We start from the raw sequence: 15,606 nt of genomic DNA, 5'->3' as shown, positions 1-15,606 counted from the left end.
AGTGCAACTTATAACATCCAAGGTGCATCTATTAGGAGCATTACTTTCTACTTTCTCCTCAAATGCTTCTCTCTCACAAGACATCGACTGCATATTGTAACCTACATAACGGTGGTCCCTCGTCTGCCATATGGTGGACACATGAAAATACACATAATCTTTATACAAACATACCACAAACTTTTTTCAGTGAGCTTCACCTTGTGATGTTGCACATCAGTCAACCAACACACAGGAAGTAGAGAGGCTCATGCTGACATTTCAGCTGTTTAGCAAGGCTTTTTACAACCAGCAATACAATCAGGTTTTACTATGATAAGGCATCAGAGGCTTTAGATCCATAAACCGTATAGTCTGTAATCAAAACTCTTGATATGCATGTATATGGCTGTTTTATCTTTGTATTTGTCTTTTTTACATCATCTGTCCTCAGGCGCTGAAGGTGTTAAAAACTGCAGAGTTCATGCCATATGTTGTTTTCATCGCAGCGCCAGAGTTCGACACACTGAAGGATATGCATAAAGCTGTGGTTGATGCTGGACTCACCACCAAACAGCTCACAGTGAGTTCTGTTCTGTGTATATTTGCATTATTTTATGTTTACTTGTTAGCGCAGCATCGGAAAATATGCTACTCATCATGGTAGCACATCTTGATGGCATTCTCTGCTAAGTGAGACATTCTTCAACACTTATGTCAGTGGTGGTACACCGCAGTTTCTCTAAAATATTCTACCATGATGTAATCTTAAGCATTACAGTTTTAACTGCCGGTAGGTCATTCTGAGTACAGGGCATGTTTTTGAATTGTTCTTCTAAGTAAACATGTTCTTAACAGTCTTGCTTTTGTTTTCACAGAGAAACAGTTTTAAATTGCTTTTTAATAAGATTCATTCACATGAGATATATACTAACCTTCAAAAGTTTGGGTTTCGAAAGAAATTAATGCTTTTATTAAGCAAAAATGCATTAAAATGATTCAAAGTGATGGTAAAAACATTGTTGCACACAATGTTACAAAAGATTTTCCTTTGTTTTAAAAAGTGTTTCTTTTGAACTTTCTATTCATCAGAGAATCCTGGAAAATGTTAATTTATATTAAGAAATCTTTCTTGGCCACTTCGGCATATAGCTTTGCCATCACAGGAGTAAATTACAATTTAAAATATATATACAGAGATCAAAATTAGAGAACAATGTATAAATACTTCTGAATTATCTTTAATCTTAATCACTCAAAATATGAAGGAATATTAGCTCTAGCACTGATCCACTAACATGTTTGGCAAAATAAACAAGGCATTTAAACAAAAACCTTTATTTTGTGGAGAGCACTATGAGCAAAATTAGAGAACAGTAACCACTGTAGCACAAAAGAAGCTCTTAAAGAACTACACTTTTGACCGTTACAGCTGACAGAAATGAGTAGGAAGTGTAGAGGCCCTCACTTTGAATGACATCAGCACATCTGCAGCCACAGGACATCATTAGTTTCTCTCACTGCGCTGGTGTGATAACATTGTCACCAAGCATTTTCAATGTTCTTAGCTTCAAGGAACTGCTTTACCCATTTTGCAGTGTGACAGGGACATTGTCTTGCATGAAAATTGCAGGCTGATTGGGAAATGATTGCAGGGAAGGAACTGCATGTTGCTGAAGGAGGTTCTGATAAACATTTGCATTCCCACCTAACCCACGTTTTATACACTTGGGCTTCAGTCTTTCACCAGTTTGATGCCAGACAAAATGTTTCCCATCAGACCCAAATAAATAATCTTGCTCTCATCACTAAAGCGAACTATGGACTTTGAGGATCTCTGCATTATCTTATCATGCACATACTTCTCTAGTGGAAGAACAGCCTTTTGGGGGACTTGAATGAATTTGTGTCAGTGTAAAGCTGCTATATTCAAGAAATTACAGATTTGGAGTGACAAACTTAAACCAGTAAAATAATTTAAATATATAAGTAAAGAAATTAGCACCAGGTGCCAGATTAACACCAATAACTAACTGTTCTCTAATTGTGATCAAAATTGTTTTTCAAATATCTCATTTAAGTTTTTTTATACTGTGCTTCAGAATACAGTTAATATGCTTAAAACCTGCCCTTCTTAACTTAAAATAGGACAAACTAGTGATCTTAAAATTTTGGAAATTGTATATATGTATAATTAACAACCTAATGGACAGCTGCTCAGTGTCTGTTGTGTGCTATAACATTGTTGTTCACCCACTTGATTTGCTAATATCCACAATCTGGCCGACGCTCTTCGTGGTATTGAACACTTCTCTCTTAATTCAAGTAATAATTCTGTTTTCTCTTTCTCACAGGATGTGGACCTGAAGAAGACTGTGGATGAAAGCGCTCGTATCCTCCGGACTTACAGACACTACTTTGACCTCATTATTGTCAATGACAACCTTGACCGTGCGTTTGAGAAATTGCAGTCAGCTGTAGACCAGCTCTGTACTGAACCGCAGTGGGTTCCAGTGAGCTGGGTTTACTAAGGGGAACGTTTAGAACTGGAGTGTCAAACTTAATCGATTTAGATTTAACCCTAATTAAACACAACTGATCCAATGAATCAAAGCCTTCGGGCTTATTTGAATACTACAGTACATTGTATGTGTGTTGGAGGAGGGTTGGAAGTAAACTCTGCAGCGCTCTGACCCTCCAGGAATTGAGTTTGACATCCCTGCTTTAGAAGATCACTATGCAAGAGTGTTAGTGTGTGTGTGTGTGTGTGCGTACGCTTGTGTGTGTATGATTGGTGTGCAAGGAGATAGATATGGGGCAGTGAAGTTACTCGTTTGAATTGACCAACCAAATGAGCGTTGTCTGTTAGCCCCAGCCTCACTATTGTGCACACAATGCATGGTTTTTTCTACTCAAACTGAAAGGGAAGAATACTTATTTATTTTAGTGTTTGTATGTTTTTAAAGAATATCTTTCTGTTGTAACATCTTTGGAATTGGAAGAAAAAGAAAAACGAGGAACACTGAAACTGGCCTTGGTGTTTCAGAGGCCCTATTTTTTAATTTATTAGGCTATTGTAGTTATTTTTACATGTGTTTCTCCTTTTTCATTTTGTAGTTTCTGAACCTAATGTGACGTTTTGATTTATACTCAAATGAAGGACTAACCTGAGAACAGTGTAGCAGGCCAAGGGCTCCTGTAGAATGTTCTAGATCCTAAAATCATGAACCATAAAACTGTTTACATAGACGCAGATCTCTTAACTGTTTATTTGCTTTTCTTCATATCCAACAGAGATGCATTCAATTCCTTTTATGCAAAAGTCCATATCAATGTGTGCAGTTTGTTTTATTTATAGTGGGGGTTTTTTGTACTATTTCATACACTAATTTTGTCTGTTGTACAACGTTGGGCTGCATGTTGTGTCTGTGTCTTATTATCCTCAGTCCGTTAAAGAACCAAACAAATAGTCTTTTTCTTGTTGTAACTTGTTGTAACTTCTTTCCTGAATGTCTTTTCAAATTTTGTAGCACAATTTCATGATCTCTCTGCCAGATTAATTTATGTGACTATGGCAACAAGTCCATTACAAAAAGACAATAAACACAAAACAAAATTATTTTTGTTCCTCTTTTTCATTAAATAATAATACAAGTGCATGATGAAATCATCAACCAAAGTTTTTGGCATCCACTCCTTATGTGCAGAGAGATGCACAACAATGAATGTATTTGCATAATATCATATGTTTTACATAAGTAAAAAATTCAAGCTCAAGTGCAGTGATAAACATTAATATTTAAAAATCTGTCAAAATTATGCATTTACAGTAACTCAAAATAAACATAATTATTATACAAAATATTGCAATAAAAAATTTTATTTTAAACTTTCATCTTTAAATCATCAGAGATAAAGGTTATAAAGGTTTTTAAATTAGGATTTACTACAGTTTCACTGTAATGAAATAAAAGTGTATTTTAGTTTTGGAAAATAACTAAAATTATCTGGAAAATGAAGGTTTGTATTAATAACTTTTTTGCAGAGCTATTTAAAAACTGTATAAATCTGAGTAATGGCACCTTGATGGAGATCTATTACAATTATATGGATTACTCTTATGGAATTAACAAAGATAGAATTTGTGCAAAATATTAATAAGCAAGCAAATGTCTGCACAAAGGAACATTCAAACTAAAGCAAGCAATTGCTGCATGAACTAACATGTCTTTATAATTGGAAAAACATTTTAAAATGACTTTTTAACAGTCTATTTAAGTGCTAACACGGTTGCGCAGCAACAAAGGATGCAAGGCCATGTATGGCAACGCACAGAACCATTGGGAGGAAGCCCTCTTTACAGGTAATTTCTGTGGTTAATGTGTCATTCTCTTTCTTTAGTAAAACATTGCATGACTTAAAAAGTTCTTCTACTCTGTTGAATTCGTCGTCACTTTGGAGGAAAACAGGCATGGAGTCTTTGTAGATAGGCATATCTCTTGTAGTCAGATGAATAACCTAGGTGTACAGAGTGAGAAAAATAAAAAGGCTTTACAAAATTATTACATATATTTTTTATTGTAATGTTTATTTTTTTCAGCTACTACAAATTTTTCTTAAAGTATTCATGCAGAATCTTCAATGGCATCCAACAATATTAAACTCACTAAATCCTGTAGACTTTGGAGAGCTTCAGACGTGCAGAACTGCTCTAGCAGGTCCAGTCCAGCATCGGTGAGTTCTGAATCAAACAATAAAGTGTATAAGTGAATACAGACACTCTATGTACATATGAAACCTTTGAGTTTCAGTGCAATGCTAACCCTCAAGAGCATTGATCAGCATTTCCATAACACTGATACGCTCCATGCTCTCCCTGCTTGCTTCTGTTGAGCATTCGTTCTGATGTGATACAGCCATGTCACAGCCACACTGTTCTTTTGGTATGGGGCTTGATCCATTTAACTCAGGTGCCACAAGTGGATCACTGTGATTGGCTGTTGATATCTCACATCCATTGTAACTGGACAATGACGTTGATGTGGTAAGTCCACTTTTGCCAAGTTTTTTGCCTTTCAGTAAGTCTACAAATTCATCAATGATCGGGCTCTGTTTTTCAGACTCGTTGTTTAAGAAGCACGGATCTTCACCGCTGCGTAACTCCTCAAGCTTAAAAAAAAAAAAAAAGACAATGGGATCAGAGAAACCTAAATATACAGTATTGTTCAAAATAATAGCAGTACAATGTGACTAACCAGAATAATCAAGGTTTTTAGTGGCAAACAAGTTACCAGTAGGTTCAGTAGATTGTCAGAAAACAAACAAGACCCAGCATTCATGATATGCACGCTCTTAAGGCTGTGCAATTGGGCAATTAGTTGAAAGGGGTGTGTTAAAAAAAATAGCAGTGTCTACCTTTGACTGTACAAACTCAAAACTATTTTGTACAAACATTTTTTTTTTCTGGGATTTAGCAATCCTGTGAATCACTAAACTAATATTTAGTTGTATGACCACAGTTTTTTAAAACTGCTTGACATCTGTGTGGCATGGAGTCAACCAACTTGTGGCACCTCTCAGCTGTTATTCCACTCCATGATTCTTTAACAACATTCCACAATTCATTCACATTTCTTGGTTTTGCTTCAGAAACAGCATTTTTGATATCACCCCACAAGTTCTCAATTGGATTAAGGTCTGGAGATTGGGCTGGCCACTCCATAACATTAATTTTGTTGGTTTGGAACCAAGACTTTGCCCGTTTACTAGTGTGTTTTGGGTCATTGTCTTGTTGAAACAACCATTTCAAGGGCATGTCCTCTTCAGCATAGGGCAACATGACCTCTTCAAGTATTTGAACATATGCAAACTGATCCATGATCCCTGGTATGCGATAAATAGGCCCAACACCATAGTAGGAGAAACATGCCCATATCATGATGCTTGCACCTCCATGCTTCACTGTCTTCACTGTGTACTGTGGCTTGAATTCAGAGTTTGGGGGTCGTCTCACAAACTGCCTGTGGCCCTTGGACCCAAAAAGAACAATTTTACTCTCATCAGTCCACAAAATGTTCCTCCATTTCTCTTTAGGCCAGTTGATGTGTTCTTTGGCAAATTGTAACCTCTTCTGCACATGCCTTTTTTTTAACAGAGGGACTTTGCGGGGGATTCTTGAAAATAGATTAGCTTCACACAGACGTCTTCTAACTGTCACAGTACTTACAGGTAACTCCAGACTGTCTTTGATCATCCTGGAGGTGATCATTGGATGAGCCTTTGCCATTCTGGTTATTCTTCTATCCATTTTGATGGCTGTCTTCCGTTTTCTTCCACGTCTCTCTGGTTTTGCTCTCCATTTTAAGGCATTGGAGATCATTTTAGCTGAACAGCCTATCATTTTTTGCACCTCTTTATAGGTTTTCCCCTCTCTAATCAACTTTTTAATCAAAGTACGCTGTTCTTCTGAACAATGTCTTGAACGACCCATTTTCCTCAGCTTTCAAATGCATGCTCAACAAGTGTTGGCTTCATCCTTAAATAGGGGCCACCTGATTCAGACCTGTTTCTTCACAAAATTGATGACCTCAGTGATTGAATGCCACACTGCTATTTTTTTGAACACATCCCTTTCAACTAATTCAACTAATTGCCCAATTGCACAGCCTTAAGAGTGTGCATATCATGAATGCTGGGTCTCATTTGTTTTCTGAGAATCTACTGAACCTACTGGTAACTTGTTTGCCACGTAGCAATAAAAAAATATACGAAAAACCTTGATTATTCTGGTTAGTCACATTGTACTGCTATTATTTTGAACAATACTGTAAGTGATATAATAAGCAAAAAACGGTTTCATTTCATGTGAAATTTTTCAGTTACATGACCATCGACTACTTGAAATCTTGAAAAGATAATCATTTTTTTTTTATGATATTCAAACTAACACTAATTATATAAAAATATTAGAGAATTTATGGTACATGTAACTTTTAAACTCTCTTAAAAATGAGGAAAAGTTCAAATCTATCGTGAAATAATCTTTAAAATCATCCTAGAGGACCGAAAATTCAACCATTTATGCAATTTCACACTGTCCTTCTGCAACTTTTGTACATGATTTAGCGAGCATTGTATCTTTTATGTATCTCACTCACTCTATCCACCAAAGCTGACAAGACAGATCGGTCCATCAGAATTTTCCTCAACAGGAGAAGGATGGAGGAACGGCTTTCAGCAGACAAGTCAGCCAGTGCCAAAAACCTAGTCTGAACATCAGCAAGTGCTGCAAAGAGACCACAAATATACATCTCAAAATGCCACATTATCGCAATGTCCTAAGAACCAGGAACTTAAAAAAGGGAAAGTGAAATGCAGGGCTAATCCTACTTCTGCACAGATACATGAACAGAACACGAAGGAACTGAAACACACACCGTTTTTTAGAGTAGTAAGTGGGAAACCTTCCTGCATCTGTGGCCATTGACCATCCACCTCTGAGAAAGTGGGATTGGGATTCTCGGAAATGTCATCTGATGCCAAATTCAGAATGTCCAGATCTAAACTCACACAAAAATCAAAGCCCATCATGGAAACCTCAAATACATAGAAATAAAAAAATCTAATCATAGTAATAAATGTAATATTTGTTGATGCAATCAAAATGAACTGTAATGTTGTTGTTCAGCCATATTAAGTAAATGTCAGTGACCAAAATAGCCGTCACTTTCGATGCTCATTTCAATGACACTGTAAGCCATCACAGTCTCCGGTGGGATGTGTAATGCAGTCTTAGAGCCAGACTGAATTTCAAAACGGTCTTTCGCGTACACCTGCAACACCAAAGACACAGTTAATTCTGGGTTGTTGTTGTTTAGCATTTATTTTTTTTTTTGGTTTGAATTCTAATTAGTCTTTAATTAGTTTAAATAGTGCACTTATTGTTTTTATATTTCTATACAGATTTAATAGATTTTTATTTCAGTCAGTTTAGTTCTTCTCAATTAAGTTTTAAGTTTCAGTTTTTCATCCAATATTTATATAATATTTTATTTCGGCTTTACATTAATTACTCAAAATGATTTGAATAGTTCAGTTACCAATAACATATAAGGAGATTTATTATTGACATGATCTCCTAATGACTCTGGATCATTACCTTGAACACACTAATTCTAACAAACCTGAACAAAATCGGCCGATGCTTGGCAGCTGGCCTTCTCCAGTCCAGCATGAGAGATGGAGCAGTCGTGGGTGGTGAAAATTCGCTCTTTAAGGAGGGTAAAAGCCATGTTTTTTGGGAGGGAATGCTTGAAAAAAGAGCTTTTGAGGTCCAACCTCCTAAGTGGGTCATCAAAAGCAGAGGAATGAGTATCAAACCACATCAGATTTTTATCTTATATGCATCAAAATCCGCATGTCATTCCAAACCTGTGATTTTACAAAAAAAGTTTTTTTTTTTCATACAATGAAAATGAGATTTTGAGTAACATGTGGGCTCAAAATAAAAATCATTTTTGAACGAACATTCCTGTCAAGAGGGTTCAACCACAGGGTTCAACATTAGGTTCTGTACTGATTTTTAATTGTTTTTATTAAAATGTAATTAACATTCATTTTAGTAGGTCAACATCATATTAAATAGTTTTTCTCTGACCTTCCTCTAGTGAGCTTCAGAAGAGCGGGAATATCCACATATTCCTTCTTAAGTTTCATGAGGGATAAACTAAGTTTCGATGAGCCCTCTCCATTCGCTTTTAGGCAGGCAGCAGAACCTCCCACCTCTCCGGATCCAGTTATAGAGTTGTTGTACTCTCCCTCAATCGATGCAATCTCTTTCTCCTCACACACTTATCAAAACAAAGAGAGACACTAATTTCATCAATGACAGATGCAAGACAGTTCCATTTAGGCATATTTTGAAAAAAGATCTGTTTCTACTGAGAACATACTGAGATACTTATTCACTATGCACTTTACCTGGTTTAATTGGATCCCCTTCCAGCAGGTCATTGAGTTTGAATCCTGTGGGTTTGTATTTAGTTTGCTGCCAGAACCAGGCTTTGTGGGTTTTCTGGACCACCGCAAGCGGCTGGAGTTTTCCGGAATCATTTAGGCTGGAAGCCGCAATCAGGGAACCGTTAGGATCAATCTGTCGGACCAGTTTCTTTGTTGCTTTGTCAAACATCCTCTGCAAAAACACATAAAAAGACAGCATTAAACCACAGTGGAAAATGTGAACACTTTCACTGACTTTTCTCAAGCATTGTTCCTAATGATGAATACAAACTGTATAAAAGCAGCAACTCAATTACTGATTGAATTTCCCCCGCAGTTATTCCCAAATATAAATTATCTTAGATTACATAATACTTTATTTACATTACATGATCCGCAGAATTATCATAATACTGTATATGCAAACAGCCATTCCACTGCAGAGGTCAAAATGTGCACGCCGAAATCATTAAATAATACCAAAAACATGAATAAATAACAGAAGAGAGAACAGTTGAATAGAAAAAGCACAAATCTTGTAATGAATTAAGATAGCATTTCAACCACATCTATGTACTGCAGATGGTGGCTTGTAGGTGTAACAGATATGGTTGATCATGTAAATAGAATAAGACAGTGTAAAAACTTACTGAAATTTTTTGTTTAAAAGCTCATTCAATGTTTCAAACTGGAAAACGTGTAAAGATTGTAAACATTGCAACGTAATATAGGCTACATTTAACTCAGAATAACCATTTGGTGTCCATAAACTCATCAATCAGCTAGAAAAATAACCAAAAAGAGGAGCATTTTGCTATATTTATGCGCTGTTGCATTTTAATATTTTTTCACTTAACCTTTTGTCTACATTATTTAACTCCTATAAAATTGCATTTTACTAATTAAAAAAATAACTGACTGAAAGGCATACTCTCTTAAAAATAAAGGTGCTCAACTTTTTATAATTTGAAGGATTTTCTTCCGCCACAAATAACCTTTTGTGAAATGTAAAGATTCTTCAGGTGTTTTCTATGGCATTGTGAAGCACCTTTATTTTTAAGAGTGTACCACAACATTTACAGAGGAGAAGCCCAAACTACACTCAGTGGCCAAGTGATGCTTATAGTCCATAGGTCTGGACCAGAATATTCGATTATTCGAGATTCGAATAATGTTTTTTTTTTTGACCTGGCATTCCCTGCGAAATGGTTTTCATTCGCGCTTGAAAAAAGCAACTTTTTTTACTATTGGGCCCAACGGTTATAAGGACTGTCAGGTACGATAATGGTCGTATTTCCACGTAAGCCTGGTAGGCTACAGTGCTTCACCATTAAAAACCATTCTCGGCCCTGTTAGACAACCGCGCTCAACCGTGCTGTTAAGACTGTGTGTGCATGACTTTGCCACTATGCCTGGCTACCAGTTTTTCCAAACAGCCAAGTAAACAGCTACGCCATGTTCAATATAAATAAGAATCAAACTTGAGACAGTTTGGTCTGTGGAGGTAACATTTGCACTTATTGATATCTTACCCGTCGTCACCTTCTCTTTTTTCTGTTACTGAACAAAGTAAATATCAGATAAATGGAGTCCAAAAAGAAAGAATATCTTATCATCGTCCATATCGCTGTTTATATTACACTTGTGTTACCAAGGCAAGGACTGACGCATGTGTATTGCATTCCAAAAAGCTTCGTTATCAGCACTACAGTAGAAAATGAAACCGTATCCATGCTGACTTGGCCGTAGTTCTCTGACAAGCTGCAAAATCGGGTTCATAATCGCAGACAACATAATCGTAGTATTATGAAATTGACAAAACCATTCACAATGACGACAGCTGTTCGCGTATCTTCTCAGTGAACTACGGCTCTGTGTAGTAAATGCTGCTCCATCTGAGAGGACGTGAACATACCAAATTTAACAACATATTTTTACTCCAAACTCAGTTCGAAACGTCAGTCGAGTGTTTGAAATAAATCCTTCTGTGAGATGATGTGGCTTCTTAATAATTAAGGCACACTGTATTTCATTGTATTCTAAGCAGGGATACATGTCGAGTGACTATGTCAAAATGGCTATGTTGATTAGCATTCCATTATAGATATACTTTATTATGATGAAAATTATAATAATAAAAACTTAGATAAACCATATATTTCTGTAGTCATGTGTTTATTAGTCACAATGAAACAATGATAGCAGTAAAATCTTGGCTGCATCCGAAAACTGAAAAATGCTGCCTTTGGGGGATGCATTCCAAGGTAGGAAGGCATCAAGACACATCCAAATTCAATGTTAGCTTCAGTTCCTGTCTCCTGAGATGCCTTCATCTGGCCGATTTTTGAAGGCAGCATAGATGTATCCTTCGCTGCCTTTGATATCCCACACTCCTGTCGTAGGTAAAAAAGTTGCGGTCGTAGGTGAGTTTGTGTGTAAATGTACGTTTTTGATCAACATTTTCCTACTTTTGATGTCATTTCTAGCGAGAATTTAATGTTGCAGTAATAAAATATTCACTTACTTATCGCCAAAGCTCTCTACATTTTGCTGTAGTTCATTAAACCATTACAATGCCTCAGAAGTCAGTCCGACATTCATTTCATGAGGTGCCTTAGTGCAAAAATGCTGCATGCAAATTCATTGCTTCATACGGCAGTGAGGCAGCAAGTCAGATGCCTAAGTTTTCGGATGCAGCACTTCTGTTTATTCAGCTGCAGCCATAGGCATTTCCTGGGTTTCTACTTCGGGGCATATTTGGATTTTCAGCGTGAGAGCTCCCTCTGGCCTTCGGATGGAGATTTACTGCGGATCACAGAACTGTGCTTCACTGAAACATACGCATGACAATCGTAGCTTCTGCCTAATCGCAATTTACTGCCTTTGCAATTTAATTTCAATTAATTGTGCAACCCTTGTTCCCAGTTCATCTACAAGATGGATTAATGCTGATAAAGTCAAGAAAAGATTAGACATAAACATATGACAGTATGATTGAAATGTTCAAATTTAAACACCTTTATTCTGTGGTAGGCTACCAAAAAATTTTATTTGGCATTGACATTTTTTTTTTCTCATAGGACCCAATTGCATACAATGTAGCATACTCAATTTTTTTGTTTGGATTCCTGCCGCTTCATGTCAGCTTTGTGTAGGCCTACTGCGATTTTCTGCAGGTCCGAAAGTGAAACCTGGTGGCAGAGAAAAAATGTGCCTTTTCAATAAGCGTGCTATTTTTACTAAATATTTTTAAATGTGAATCAGTGGATCGACAAAAAGCGAATGCATTATACAAATCTAAACAATTACACTGATCAAAATGCAACACTTGTTTTTGCATTTTGCACTGAACTCAAAGATCTAAGACTTTTTCTATGTACACAAAAGGCCCATTTCTCTCCAATATTGTTCACAAATCTGTGAGCACTTTGCCGAGATAATCCATCCACCTCACAATGTGTGGCATATCAAGATGCTGATTAGACAGCATGATTATTTCACAATGATGCATTAGGTTAGCCACAATAAAAGGCCAATCTAAAATGTGCAGTTTTACCACAAAGCACAATGCCACAGATGTTGGTTTCCATAACCAAAGAATTTCTGCAAAACTGTCAGAAACCGTCTCAGGGAAGCTCATCTGCATGTTCATCGTCCTCATCAGCGTCTCGACCTAACTGCAGTTTGTCATCATTATCACAACAATACAATCCTGCTTAGGGTACCCTTTTGGCTGCAGCAGCCCTGAATTTACTTGGTAGAAGGGACAGTCACAAGCCTCCCGGATTTCATCCAAAATATCTTAAATTGTGTTCCAAAGATGAATAAAGCTTTTACAGGTTTGGAATGACATGGGGGTAAGTGATTAATGACAAAATTTTGTTTTTGGGGTGGTGTATCCCTTTAAGAGTTATAAATAAGGTCACTCTTACCCCCAAATGTTTAAGCATATGATACTAGTTAGAAGTAGTTTGAATATGTATGGTAATGTAGACTAGGTTTAACATATAACACTCAATCTAATATATTATCCATACCAAAGGGTCCCTGTTCCATTACTTTATCTACCTCTTGCTCAAAACCGTTATTTTCTTTTTCCACATCATATGTTACCCAGTGGCACAAGCAATGGCCAAAATGGATGGTGTTCTTCAGTCAGACAAGATTATGTTCATGTAACTTTAGTCACAATGGGCACAACGCATCAGCATTAATTTCCAGATCTCTGCTACTCCCTTTATGTCACATAAACATGGCCATTGTTTAATTTGTTTACATTATTAACTTCATACTAAAGTACTTTAGCATGCATAAAGTAATTCAGTCAAGCATTAAATCTTGTGATCAAACGTATTAATAGATAAAATATTTGTAATTTCTTTAGAAATACGCACCTTTCACTGTTAGTCAGAGAATAGTTTGCAGTCTGTATAGACCCACGGCCAAAAGAGAGCGGAAACAGCGATAGAGTATGAAAAAAAATAATAAAAAAATAAATTGGTTTCAGAGACAAATCCACACTGTACTTGTGTCAGAAAGTCAAACAAAATCAACACGCGCAAGCACATTTAACCGTCTCCTCGAAAGTCCCTTCACATGTAATGTGATAGGCTAATATCCTGTTTACTGGGCTGTCTATGAGGAGGAGGCGGTGCTGAACCTCATATCATTGGTTTTTGGCTCGAGTTTGGGTTCCAAGTGTGTGTGTTTTTTTTTAAAGCAAAGTTTAGTTGAGTAACGTTAGCCAGTCTGGAGACTAGTCTATAGAAGGCTTGTGAATTGTTTTGAATTAATGCAGCATTCAGAATGACGTGATAAAACAACTTTGGACATGGTGAGGTTATGGGTTATTTGTATAAGCTAATACATAGCTTTGGTTATGAAGCCGAACATGTTTTGTGCATGTGACGAGTGAAGATGTCATGATTTGACTCACTGTACACGCATAAGCAGAGCGGAAGCAGCACACAAACAGAGCAAAAAGTGCAGGAAAGCAGAGCGGAAGTGCCACACGCAGAAACCAGCACATAGGCTTATGCCTGCTTTAAAACCCCCACACTCGAAGTGTTTTCCACTTCAGAATGTGTGGGCTTGACTGGAAGGAAGTGCACAAGATGTTCCAGGTCTTAAAGGGATAGTTCACCCAAAAATGAAAATTTGATGTTATGCTTACCCCCAAAGCATCCAAGCAAGTGCGCAGAGGTGGGTAGAGTACCCCAAAACTTTACTCAAGTAAAATTAAAAGTACTCAGTGGAAGTTTTACTCAAGTAAAAGTACAAGTATCTGGACAAAATTGTACTCCAGTATTAAAGTAGAAGACAATACAGAAGAATGGTTAAAGGGAGGGGACAGAAAACATGCAATGGCACAGGTCAAACATGTTCAACAACAACAATTAAAAGGAAACCCAGCTGAACACCCAAAAAAAAAAAAAACTGGCAAAGGGATTCAATTTAGAGTTTATTAAGAGGCAAATATTGCACACATTGATAATTATTTATGCCTAATTAGATTAATTAATGAGAAAAGCATGTAATTATTAAGATTAAAAATATATGACCGTCAAAATTCCTACTTAATTCCTACTTAATGATTCATATAATGACATATTGTAAATACAACTTATCCACCACCTGGTAAGAACATCACTAAACAGCTTAATTTTTTGGCATGATTTCTGAATGCTTGAGACTACAAAATAAAATAGTCATAATAAAGTTATAGCTAGGTAACTATCTAATTTGTAAATGATATAGTTATAATAGTTTTTTTTTTTTTTTACTTTTTTATGTTATCAAAGTTCTATTTTGACCCCTTTAGGAAGGAAGTGCACAAGATGTTCCAGGTCTTAAAGGGATAGTTCACCCAAAAATGAAAATTGTATGTTATGCTTACCCCCAAAGCATTCAAGCAAGGGCGCAGAGGTGGGAAGAGTACCCAAAAACTTTACTCAAGTAAAATTAAAAGTACTAGTCTGAATAGTTACTTGAGTAAGAGTAAAAAAGTATTGGATAAAAAACTACTCGAGTTGTTAGTTACTAGTTACACTGGATCATATACTGAATTATCAGAGGTGTGAAAAGTACTCGAAAATTTTACTCAAGTAAAAGTACAAGTACTTGGAAGTGGAAGTTTTACTCAATTAAAATACAGGTATCTGGTCAAAATCATACTTATAGTAAAAAAAGTACAACTTTAAATTGTACTCAAGTATTAAATAAGTAGAAGTACTTTTTTCTGACAGACAATACAGAAGAATGGTTAAAGGGAGGGAACAGAAAAAATGCAATGGCACAGGTCAAACATGTTTATTTAGTTCAACAACAATTAAAATGAAACCCAGCTGAACACCAATAAAAAAATAAAAAAAACAGGCAAAGGGATTACATTTAGAGTTTATTAAGAGGCATTTAGAGTTTTTTTTTCTTAGCAAATATTGATAAATAATAATTTATGCCTAATTAGATTAATTAATGAGAAAGCATGTAATTATTAAGATTAAAAAGTAAAAATATTTGACTATCCTTATTCCTATAATGATTCATAAAATGACAAATTGTAAATACAACTTATCCACCACCTGGTAAGAACATCGCTAAACATGAATTACAATTAATTTAGCATATAAT

General features: G+C 36.1%; 2 protein-coding genes across 9 annotated transcripts in view; one reads left to right on the top strand and one right to left on the bottom strand.

The window, feature by feature from the left end:
• LOC127935383 (protein PALS2-like) overlaps window positions 1-3,598 on the top strand; it is a 22,818-nt gene extending 19,220 nt beyond the window's left edge. For all 4 annotated transcript variants that reach the window (XM_052533190.1, XM_052533188.1, XM_052533187.1 and 1 more), the window contains 2 exons: window positions 434-562; window positions 2,334-3,598. In XM_052533190.1, the coding sequence (XP_052389150.1) occupies window positions 434-562; window positions 2,334-2,510 (306 nt within the window). In that variant the 3' untranslated portion in view covers window positions 2,511-3,598. The remainder of the gene's footprint in view (window positions 1-433; window positions 563-2,333) is intronic.
• Window positions 3,219-15,606, bottom strand: part of gsdmea (gasdermin Ea) — a 26,752-nt gene continuing 14,364 nt past the window's right edge. The window contains exons 1-11 of one of the 5 annotated variants that reach the window (XM_052533195.1): window positions 13,371-13,588; window positions 11,994-12,167; window positions 8,959-9,169; window positions 8,636-8,828; window positions 8,163-8,319; window positions 7,691-7,811; window positions 7,416-7,538; window positions 7,137-7,264; window positions 4,803-5,148; window positions 4,647-4,720; window positions 3,219-4,497 (exon numbers count right to left, since the gene is read on the bottom strand). In XM_052533195.1, coding sequence (XP_052389155.1) covers window positions 4,261-4,497; window positions 4,647-4,720; window positions 4,803-5,148; window positions 7,137-7,264; window positions 7,416-7,538; window positions 7,691-7,811; window positions 8,163-8,319; window positions 8,636-8,828; window positions 8,959-9,166 — 1,587 coding nt within the window. In that variant the 5' untranslated portion in view covers window positions 9,167-9,169; window positions 11,994-12,167; window positions 13,371-13,588 and the 3' untranslated portion in view covers window positions 3,219-4,260. Of the gene's footprint in view, window positions 4,498-4,646; window positions 4,721-4,802; window positions 5,149-7,136; window positions 7,265-7,415; window positions 7,539-7,690; window positions 7,812-8,162; window positions 8,320-8,635; window positions 8,829-8,958; window positions 9,170-11,993; window positions 12,168-13,370; window positions 13,589-15,606 lie in introns of those variants that run through there. The other 4 variants (XM_052533191.1, XM_052533194.1, XM_052533192.1 and 1 more) reach the window with 4 other exon arrangements.

This window comes from Carassius gibelio, chromosome A19, assembly GCF_023724105.1.
Source record: "Carassius gibelio isolate Cgi1373 ecotype wild population from Czech Republic chromosome A19, carGib1.2-hapl.c, whole genome shotgun sequence".
Lineage (NCBI taxonomy): Eukaryota > Metazoa > Chordata > Actinopteri > Cypriniformes > Cyprinidae > Carassius > Carassius gibelio.
This window is presented reverse-complemented; position numbering and strand designations above follow the sequence as displayed.